We start from the raw sequence: 11,269 nt of genomic DNA, 5'->3' as shown, positions 1-11,269 counted from the left end.
ATTTTGAACTTTAAAGATCTAAATTTTAAAGTGATTTGACAGGAATGGTTGAAACAGTGATATTGAATGAAAAAAAAAAAAAAAAAAAGGGAAAACTGTTAAACGATCAACCTAATAAATAAAAGAGAAAAATGAAAATTATTGAACGACTTAATAAATAAACTCTCAAAAGGACAAAGTAAAGTTCCTCTCAATGCATTTATGACTATCAAAAAACTTGTTTTAATGACTTATGGTTGATGGCTACAGCACTCAAACTCATTTATCAAAATTTTTAATGTTTAACTGATGTGGCAAAATATTTTTCAAAAAATATAGTTCTGTTTTATCTTCTAGTACCATTGGTTTTATTATTATATTGTTACTACATTGGGTGCTTCACATATTTATTAGATTGTTACATATAGCCATGTTCTCACATTTGTTATGCTGTCAACTTTTATCAAATGGCAAACATCTTTAAAATTGCTTTACTACATAACCAAAAACACTAATGCCATTGATTGCATCTGCCACTAAATCTCACTTTTATTTAATCTCTCTTTTTTTTCTAACGAAAACTAAAAATATCTAATCCTTTTATTTCTGATGTTAAAAGTTCCTCTTCAATTTATTATAAATAGCAAGCTAATATTCTAAAATATTATCATGCATTGCAATCTAGAATTCATACCTTTAGAAATGTTCAAACATTAATGTTCTTTTCTATTTTTAACTTCTTTTTATTTTTTTGGATGCAAATTTAGACAAATGCTTAAACAGAGTCAACCATTAGCTATATCATTTAGTTCATTTAAATCTCCAAAATAACTCCAAATTCAAGTTCAACAATCTTAAAGTCTTATATTGTTTTAAAATAAGAAAAGAAAAATTTTAAACAAATGAAATTAATTTCTAAACCCATGGGTTGTTGGAAGCTGGCCTCCTAATGGATCAAGGAAAGGATGCAAATATCCTCAGAGGCTGCCACGTGTAAGCATATAGCTTTTTGTAGATGGAAAGCTCTCAGTGCCAGCACACCCAATTCATTTCATATCCCATAATTGAATAAAACAATAAAAACAAAATTAAAATAAAATAATAAATTAAACTGTCCGTATTCCATACTCTCTTTTTCTTTTCTTTTTTAATATTTATTTATTTTTATCTAAAAGCCCACTCCAATTCCTCTCTTTCTCTACTCCAAAAAATGCAATTCACAGCCATTTTCTCTCACTCCAAACACTAAAAAAGGGCTTCAAAAAAACCGAATCCCAATGGCTTCAGATCAGATCTCACTTTCTCTCTCTATCAAGCAACCGTTTCACTCTTAAAAAAAAAAAAAAAAAAAAAAATTAAAACTTCTTCATCTTCTTGAAAACTCCCAATTTAATGGCGACCTTGCAGAAATTTAAGCTCCTAGCCACTCAATGCGCCGTGGCCGGAAGCCCCACAAGAAGCCCATCAGCCAGTCCGGTAATCCACCTTCGCCGCCGCAAGACCTTACGCATGCTACTCAGCCGTCCAGAACGACGCCGTTTGTCTCGCCGTGATACCGCATCGGAGATTCGGGATTTCGATGGCGAGGGAGGTGACGGTGATGATGACGATGAGGATCCGCCGGAGAAAAGGAAGGAGGTTAGGGTTCGCCACAAATTGAAGGATCTGTTCGTGTCGTCTCCGCCGCCGATTGATGATAAAAGGGGCCGGCAAGAAGAGGAACAGCGCGGGTTGTTGTTGCCGCAGAACGGGGGTGTTGGTGGCGGATTCGGTGGTAGTGGCGGTGGGTTTTCGACTCGACGAGGTGGAGTTAGGTCTCTCCGACCGGTGACGGCGACGTTTCGGTATAGATTTCTAAGAAGAGCTTGGCGACCTGTGCTCGTTACTATCCCTGAATAAAAAAAATCCTTGTGAAAAAAAAACAGGAAAGAAATGTACGGAAAATTCGAATTTTTTTTTGTTTTTATTTTTATTTGTTATATATATATATATAAAGATTTCTCTATTTTCTTTTATTGAAAAATATCAATTTCTTGTATTTTCTCAATTTCTTCTAATGGCAAATACGAATTTCAACGGGTGCGAAAATAAAATTATTTTTTTAAAAATAATAAATATTATACATTTTGCCGCCGTATTTTGCTAACGTATACCGCCTGTTGATAACATAAGCCATCTTATCAGGACGTAACGGTCTCTGCGACATAAACGGCCACAGAACGTGCGGGGTGTAGTCGGTACACAAACACAATAGCATGGGGTATTGTGCACCCCGTTATATCGTCGGCGCATTTTATAAAAAACAATAATAGATAGTACGACACTGTTTAATATATTAAATTCGGCCTTTTTTATTTGGCATATACGACACCGTTTTGATCTTTGAGAATTTTGTTGGCGATGAAAAAGAAAATAAATGAGTAATTAAATGTTATTATAAGGTAGGTGGGGTTGGAGCAATAAAAGTGCTATAGATCATGAGGACAAAGTTAGGACAAAGATATGAAGAAGCTTATAATTTTTAATAAAAAGTCTGTCTCTATTGCAGCGTCCATGTGTTCATGCTCAGAGAGCGTTACATTATTATGTTTTCTTTAAAGAGTTTGTATAGGTACAAAAAAAATTGGTGTACTTGTACTTCCTAAATCCTAATACATTGGGACCCAATTAAAATTACTTATTATTTTTCTTTGCTATTTTATACTTAGATTATTGGGTTTGTTAGCTTTAAACTCGCAGGATTTGGGGATTTAAACCATGATGGGAAGCACCAAGATACAAAATTTAATCATTCTAAATCATTTTGTTATTTAAATAACATTCAAGAAATGAGAAGGAACTTTGCCTTGTTTATTTATTTATTATCCTTACTGAGAATTTGAAAAGACAATCCTTTTTTTTTTATTTTTTTTATTTTTTTTTGTCTTTTTATGTATTTAATTAATTGTTCTAGTTGTCTGTAAGGTTTGAGTGGAGCATATTTTTCAGATAATTTTATCTCAATTTGGTCCCCCCTTTTTTTTTGGAATTAGTTAATAACTAGAGATCCATGTTGATTCCGGAATTTGTTTTGTTGCATAATTTACTCTTTTATTTAATAACTATTGGTCAATGTGAATTTTTTTACTGAATTTCATATGTTTGGTACAACTTGCTAATTATTATCTATTATTATTATTATTATTATTATTATGTAAGATGAGTAACACAATTGGTAGAATGAGTTTTTTCAGACATTTGGGTGGATGAGTCAAGTGTGCTATTTTTCATAGTACTCATATGAGGACTAGACAATGAAAACAAGCATTTTTGGTCTATTAACATTAGTTTTGAACAATAATAATGTACAGAGTAAAGACAGTGCATATACACATATTTGGAAAGAAAAAAAAAAAAAAAAGGTACAATATTTTCAGCATGCTGATAAATAATAATGAATCTTGGTTAATTAATAAGATCTAACAAATTACCGAGTGATATTTAATATAATGGACACAATTTTGGTGGTAAATTGACAACGTTTGATTAATTATTAAGTGTGATAATTAGTTGCACTCTCAACCCAAGTCCCAATAACTTAAAATTTCACTTGAAATTATTCCCATTTGCAGCTCTGCTCCATATACATAAGTGATATAGACTTTGTAACACCCATCAAAATTAGCATTTTATATATATACATATATATATATATATATATAGGAAGAAAGTGGCCCAACATGCGCACATTATGGTGGTCTCAAATTGACAAGAACCTTTTGTATGCAACCCTGCAATAGAGACAGTTTTTGGGTAACAACCCAGGGTATGTGTGTATTGGATACTTCCATAGACGGCCTAACTTTAGCTAGATTCCTTCTTGCTCTCAAACTCAGTACCTACACGGCTAGACAACAAACACATACATACACAGCTTCACTTCTTTTGGCTTCCAGTATTGGACTTAAGCTTATTCGGATCCCTATTTTCTGTAACAAGCTAAGTAAAAGAGAATCTATTTTTGCCTTCTCTACAATGCCATTTCACAAAAATAAAGCAATGAAAGACCAAGAAACAAACAACATATCCACGTGCTTTTAAAAGGCAAAAGAATGACAACAGCTGTAAATTGGAACTATATTTGACCAAACCCAAAAAGTTTTTTGCATTCCATGGCCATGTTATTGTGGTAAGAAAATCATTGGTTTTTTTTTTTTTACAAGAAAATGAAGTAAAAATGAAATGAGAGGAAATTTTGTTCCGTCTCATTAATTCGCGAATTCTATTTCTATTTCTTGTCAATTACTTGATGTCATATCAAAATATAAGTGTACAAAAAATGATTCCCAATTCGTGCTATGAAGTTTCATGATCTGAGATGGACAGTTATCTGCCATGCCATGCAGCATTGATTCGCGTGCTGCTAAGTGATCACTGCAACAACTAATCACTGTCTATGCGTATATGCAATTTTTTTTTTCTTTTTTTTTTTTTCTTTTTTGAATGTGTATTTGTAATTATATGTGTGTGTATATATATATATATATATATACACATCGAACTTGAATAATCAAACATTATGTAATGGTTTAATCGATCTAAAATGGTCCTTTAAGAGTAGGTAGCCTGTCAAAGCCCTTTAACATAGGTCTTTGAGACCCATTTTGTCACTAATTATTATGCACCACCGTCTCGTTGCTATTTTATATTCTAATTAGCTGTTTGCGCATTGCACATCGGCTGTTTGATGTACTAGTTCGTTCCTAGTTCATTCTCCTAAGAACTTTACTCTCTTTTAGGTATTGTACATCAGCTGTTTGATGAAAAGCTTTAAAGACCAATACAAATGCTAGTGCTACAATGTTGGGTGAGTGAGTTGAGAGGTCTTGTCGAAATTGGTTCCCCTAAAAAGATTTTCATAACCCAAAACCAAAAGGGTCATTAATGGGTTGCTTCAGTTTCAGGGTTATAACCGACCCACTTGCAGTTTTGGATCCCTTTAGTGAGGTAAAATCTGACGTGGATAGAGTAACTAGAACATTGGGACCCACTAATTTATGCGTTGACAAAATAAAAATTGAAAAAAAAAGAAAAAAAGATCAGGACCAACACCTCATCATATGATCCGGGAAGCTGTCTGCCAGGAAAAAAATGCATGCATTCCATTCCATTATATAAATACAATCAAGATGCTCCTTGTTCTAAGCTGTCATTTTGCTGCCTTTGAATTTTTTTAATATAAGAATTGGAGATAATTTGGTTTACTTACTAATTTTGCAAACGTTTTGTGCAGCTTCATTATCTTCTATAAGTAATTAACATATTAAGCTGGAGCTGACTTGTTCTGCTTTCCTTCTATAACTCTTGGATTTTCAAAATATTCATCATCTTCATCTTTTAGGAGTTCTAAAATGATTTCTTCACAGGCTGACTTGGTCTGCTTTGTGAGCTCCTGATGGGTTTTCAGGAATTTCGTCAGTTTATCAACAATAAGTTTTTCTTCCACACCTAAAATCCTGCCAAATATGTGAAGCAGAAAATAATAAACCATATCAGAAAAATCAAATCATCAAAAATTTCTGCTGTGTTTTTCAATATGTTCAAATGGGAAAGTACTGAAAACCATTTGAAAAATGGAAAATTTAAAAAAAAAAAAAAAGGACAAAATCCATATGAACATTAGACTTTTGACCAAAATAATGGTGGTCCCACGTTGAGGATGCAGATGTACATTGTTTCTAGCTCCTTTTGACCTTATCATTCTGATATCATAAAGTTGGCACTATTATTTTGGTAAAACCGTACCCGTTGAGTTTGCAAGCTAAGTTTGACTCAACAAATTGCTCTGTGCTTCTCAGACCCAAGCTGTCACAAAGCCTAAACTTGGCCTGCAAATGGTATTTCTGATGATGGTTCTCTGCCATGAAGAACAACTCAGAGTCAAAGGGTATGATTTTGGTTACAATCCTCTTGTTCAGCTTCATTTGCCTCCTGATCTTTGATTCCTGAGCTTGCTTCCTCTCTTCTTCGTTGCTGTAAAATATTGCAGATCTATGGTGCGTCCCTACTCCAAATTCCTGCGAAACAATATTAATTATAGACATATAATTATAACTGGACCATATATATATAGATATGTATGAGCTTAATATGCATTAAAGTCAATGAGAAATTTATAAACAACATTACAAGGTAAATTTTGTTGGTTGGATCATGGGTTTCCCAGAAGATATCACAGAGAGATTTGTATGAGATAATTCTCTTGTCGTAGGTGACTTTGACTGCTTCAGTGTGGCCGGTTCTTCCTTCACAGACCTGTAGATCATGAACATATATGGCAAATTTAAAAAACAATGTTATTTTTCAAAAGTTTGATATTATATTTGGTTTTTAAACATATATATGTGTATATATATATATATATATATATAATGTTTATGAACCTCTCTATATGTAGGTTTTCTTAGAGTCCCTCCACAATATCCTGCGGCCGTTTTGGAAACTCCATCTACTCTCCCAAATGCAGCTTCCAAACCCGAGAAGCTATCTGCAGTTTGCAGTTAATTAATTAACTTATGTAAATATAATATATATTTTATAAATTTATTATATAACACCCAAAAGCTCATGCAAGAAAACAGAGAAAGAGAGAGAGAGACCTCCTGCAAAGACTGCTTCACATAGGGATTCTGCTGGAACTGCGGCTAATGAGGTTTTTTGGGAGATGGGAAAATCAGAATAATGATCAGGGGTGGACTTAGGAAGTAATTTATACATTTTACTCTAAAACATAAAGTTTTGCATATACCCAAGAAAATGATCAAAGTGGCTGCAACAATGTCAGCATTCTTCATATATATCCTGAAACTTTCTATTATTTTATATGTGACACGATGAAATAAGCTGTTGTTTTCTCTGTGGGCGAATGGTATTTATATATATTTTTTGTTAATGATGTTTTGTTATACATTGTGATTTCAAAGATGATAAAGTATGAACACGTAAGAACTTTCGTCGCCACATTTGAATAATTGTAGCTGCGTATTATTAGGGAGAGAAAAATAGGGAGAGAAAAATGCAGTAATTAATTAATTTAACGTGTCTCATCAAAAAATAAAATAATAATTTAATGTGTTTAGTCGGCATATAAAGTCAACTAATTTTTAACCGAAGACATCCATTTCTCAGAATTTGCTTTAATTCTGTCCTATAAGTTACACATCCAAACTAGAAAGTTTTCCGTTTTCAGGTCCAAAGTATTTTTAAAAGGATATATATAATGGATTCCAAAACCAATTTAATCGTAAACGTTTCCCACCACAAGTTTTGATATTTTGCAAATGGGACTTTTATGGTATGCAAAGTAGGACTAAGGTTGTATTGGTTGGAACTTGGAATTGGCACAATTAATTTTTATCAACTATCTAAGGTCAGGTTCAAAAATGCATTATTTAAATTCTATATATTTAGTTAAATCTATGTTTTTTTGTGATAGATCTCATTAGATGATGAGCAAATTTTATAAATTTCAATTGATTTTCTTTTGGAAAAAAAAAAAAAAGGAAAAACCAATTTAGAACCTAACATAAACCTATCTGAGTATCCCACAATGCACCTACATTGTGCTATTACTCAAAAGAATACCTATATTGTTAGAAGGATAATTTTCATTTTCAAAATTACTTTTACAGCCACGGCGCTGAGGTTAATGTCTAAATGCAATGATAAGAGAGTGATGTTTGACCTCAAAGAAAAGCATTACAGGTGGCTTGTGCCAATCGAACCTCTCCCATTTTAAGATAAACTCACTCTTATTTTATTCTTAATCAATTATTTTTTTGTTTTTGTTTTTGTTTTTGTTTTTGTTTTTTTTTTTTTTTTTGTTTTTTTTTTTGTTTTTTTTTTTTTTTGTTTTGGTCTTCGGGAGATACTTTATAACAAGGTAGCCCCTTAATCTATTCGTTGGTAAATTATTTTTCCATCCTAGGCAAAGCTTCTTCTTCCTCTTGCCTTAGAAACCCAGTAAGCAACTTTATTCGTTATCTTAGTCTCCACATTATAATTTTTGTAAAACCAATTTCTTACACAATTCCAATGCTTAATCATTTTTTAAATAAAATAAAATTTTTTTTTTATTCATCATGACCAAAAAATTATATTATTTACTCCTTAGTAGATCTTCAAGAGTCAGTTAAAATAAATTATGAGGTATTATATTATTTTGGAGCATTATAAGACACATTTTATCAAAAGATCATATAATTTGAGGATACAATCTAGTTTCTTGGAACTCTAATTGATTAAATAAAAAACAAATTAATTAACACACGGAGAATTGAAGCAAATGGAAGGAAACCCGATGACTAAATTACTTTGCTGGTTTGAGTTCGAGGTTGCCAGTTTAATCCTTGACAAGCTCCATGAACACTTTGTGTGTGCAGGTCAGCATGCTTAAATCGCACCTAGTGGAGGGGATTATGAAGATGTATATTGTGTTAAATAAATAAATAATTTATGGACTTAACATAATCAATTATTCACTTATAAGGCTTATTTATGCCATTAATGGGACTGGTTTATTTTAATATTTTGTAATAGGGCCCTTGGTCACACATTTTCTATAAGACTCCAGTTGGCCCATTGGACTGGAGGACCAACTCTTTTCATAAGCCCAATGACTTACCCATATTTTTCTATTATTATATTATTAAATTATTAGTATTTTGTGTATGTTAAAATTCATGGATAAGTGTGACTTGCAGAAACTATATAAAAGGTCTAGGGCAAGCAGACAGAGAGAGTATATACGATATTTTGATATTAGGGTTTTCAGAGATCTGAGAGTAGTATGTATATAGGCACTACTTTACATTGTTTTCTATTTTACAGGATTAAAAATTTAATTTATCAATGGCTGTGTTTGGAGATTAGTAATTTATGATTTATAGAATTTATTATGTATATTTAAATCCATAAAATCTAACAATTGGTATCAGAGCATGTTTAATATGCATAATAAATTTCTTTATGATTAGTCTTTGTTGTATCTATGATGATCGGGTTGAACAGCATATATTCGGCCATTGATGATTTGTACATTGATTACACGATATTTATTTTTATTATTATTTGCTCTTCCTTTATTAATCAAATATTATATGTTGATTGTCTGTGAAATATAATCTGACTGTTATATACTCAATAATAATAATAATAATAATAAAATAAATAAATAAAAAATTGTAAAATTTTCGGCCGTATATTGCTTTTGCAAAATATTGACAAAATTGTGTTTTGTATGAATTTTTTATCTGGGTATTGTGGTTCTTGTTCTCTAAGTCGAATGGAATTAGTTTTTTGAGTTAATTTGGATTGAAAACTTCGAAATTGGATCTGAAAATTCTTGTTTAAAGGTCGAATTCATCTTGTTTGGGTGTTAAACTTTGGAGGTTTTTTTATTCAAATTGAATTGGGGAAACAATTTCCCGTAACCGGAAGAACCTAAAGCCGCCGAAATCATTGAAAATGATGGCCGGAATGGCAAGATAAAGTCGGGTGAAAATAGCGGGTCGCGTGACCAGTTTAGACTGGAATCGGGTCACCCGTGACCCGGTTGGGTGAAGAAGAGAAGAGAAACGGCATGCCGTTTGGAGGCTTGGTGCTGACATCAGCAGCCAAACAAAAAAACTTTTTTTCCTTTTTATTTTTATTTTGTTTATTTATTTATTTGGTTATTTGTTTATTTATCTATTGTTCCCTCTTATTAACAAAAAAAAAAAAAAAAAAAAAAAAGAAAAAAAGAAAAAACAAGGGATGTTATTCATTTATTTATTTGTTTATTTATTTCATTCCAATTTTATTGAATTAAATTACATATCTATGCTTGGTAAATTGATTGTGTTAGCTTTTTCTAAAGAGGCTTTGTGCCTAGTTGGTATAGTAGTGTGGAATTTTGGATACTTACATATCATGAGATTTATTTTATCTACATTATGTGTACCAATGTAATGTTTGTTGGCATAGTGGATGGGATATTTTATATTTGCCTATTTCATGAAATTGTCAATTTGTTATTTTCTCCCACTTGTTAACCAGGGTCTATACTGGTAATTAGGCTACCCTGTCGGTAGTGTTAGTTGCTTTGTATGACGCCTGGAATGGCAGTGAAAGTTAATCAAATGCCATGTATCGCAGGTTCTGAGTTACCCTGTTGGTGATTCAGTTCAATGCATTTGATTGTGGTTATTTGGTTGACTGTCCCTGGCCCGTGAAAAGGTATCTTTAGTGTTACAAAGATCCTAGCGATATTGATATTTTATGTTTTTTGTTAAGGGGCTGGAAAATAGTTATTGTTTTATATATATTAAATGTTTTATTGTGTTTACTATTTTCACAATTAGTAGCACCTCGAATGTTCTGCCCATGATTTCTATGATGAAATTGGATGTGATAAATTATCAGAAGTGAAAAAAGACCTTGGTTATGAATTTGACATTTATGAAATTGGATTTGCCTTTGGAGATAGATTCACCCAAGATACCAACTAATGATAGTAGTATAGTAATTAGGAAACTTTATGAGGATTGGAAGCATTCTAATAAGTGCTGCATAATGATGATGGAGAATTACATGGACGAAGTTATATATGCTAGTATTCCTAAGGTTGATATAGCAAAGGAACTTCTTGAGGAGATAGGAAAGAAATTTATCAAGTTTGATATGAATGAGAAGCATTATTATTTGGACCATTTGAATAATACCAAGTATGATGATGCTTATTAGATAGGAGAGAGGAAAGAGTACTTCAATAAAAGGTGTGACTACTACAATAAGGTTGGACACAAGAAGATAGAATGTTGGAATTTAAAGGGAAAGCAAGAGAAGAAAGATAATATTTTAATGATTGAGACCAATATTATTAATGTGCCTATGAATACTTGGTGGTTTGATACTTGAGTAACAATTCATGTTACCAATTTATTGTTGGGGATGATAAGGCAAAGGGGGCCAACCAATCTTGAGCAGCATGTTTATATGGGAGATAACTCAAAAGTGAAGGTAGATATCATGGGAACAATCAAGTTGAAGGTTGCCACTGGATATATTTTAGAATTACAAGAAGTTTCATATGTACCCTCAATTAGGAGGAATTTGTTATATATTTCACTTTTGGATAGTCAAGGTTCTAGTTTTTTGTTTGGGAATAATAAAGTTGAGATGTATAAGGATGATAAAGTTGTTGGTTTTGGAACTTTATGTGGCAATTTATATAGACTTGATTTATTTAGTAATTGTCTCAATTCTTCTATTA

The 11,269-nt window shown here is 32.0% G+C and overlaps 3 protein-coding genes across 3 annotated transcripts in view; 2 read left to right on the top strand and 1 right to left on the bottom strand.

The window, feature by feature from the left end:
* Window positions 1-11,269, top strand: part of LOC107415978 (LEAF RUST 10 DISEASE-RESISTANCE LOCUS RECEPTOR-LIKE PROTEIN KINASE-like 2.1) — a 54,929-nt gene that overhangs the window by 17,398 nt on the left and 26,262 nt on the right. The window lies entirely within an intron of this gene.
* On the top strand, window positions 1,108-1,994 carry LOC107415973 (uncharacterized). The gene has a single exon (XM_048471250.2). It carries the CDS (start codon window positions 1,372-1,374, stop codon window positions 1,876-1,878), a length of 507 nt encoding a protein of 168 aa, XP_048327207.1. The 5' UTR covers window positions 1,108-1,371; the 3' UTR covers window positions 1,879-1,994.
* Window positions 5,097-6,895, bottom strand: LOC107415972 (uncharacterized). The gene is made up of 5 exons (XM_016024426.4): window positions 6,618-6,895; window positions 6,402-6,505; window positions 6,148-6,273; window positions 5,764-6,035; window positions 5,097-5,474 (listed from the first exon to the last, which is right to left on the bottom strand). The coding sequence occupies exons 1-5, from the start codon at window positions 6,733-6,735 to the stop codon at window positions 5,282-5,284; spliced, it is 813 nt and encodes a 270-aa protein (XP_015879912.3). The 5' UTR covers window positions 6,736-6,895; the 3' UTR covers window positions 5,097-5,281.

The sequence above is a fragment of the Ziziphus jujuba genome, chromosome 4, assembly GCF_031755915.1.
Source record: "Ziziphus jujuba cultivar Dongzao chromosome 4, ASM3175591v1".
NCBI classification, from domain to species: Eukaryota; Viridiplantae; Streptophyta; class Magnoliopsida; order Rosales; family Rhamnaceae; genus Ziziphus; species Ziziphus jujuba.
The sequence above is the reverse complement of the archived record's forward strand: the minus strand, read 5'-3'. Positions and strand labels throughout refer to the sequence as shown.

Coding starts and splice junctions, on each gene's coding strand:
- LOC107415973 (XM_048471250.2), top strand. CDS start 1,372: ATGGCGACCTTGCAGAAATTTAAGCTCCTAGCCACTCAATGCGCCGTG.
- LOC107415972 (XM_016024426.4), bottom strand. CDS start 6,735: ATGTATAAATTACTTCCTAAGTCCACCCCTGATCATTATTCTGATTTT. Junction 6,274..6,401: donor GAAAACCTACATATAGAGAG/GTTCATAAACAT, acceptor CATGATCTACAG/GTCTGTGAAGGAAGAACCGG. Junction 6,036..6,147: donor CAACCAACAAAATTTACCTT/GTAATGTTGTTT, acceptor ATTGTTTCGCAG/GAATTTGGAGTAGGGACGCA.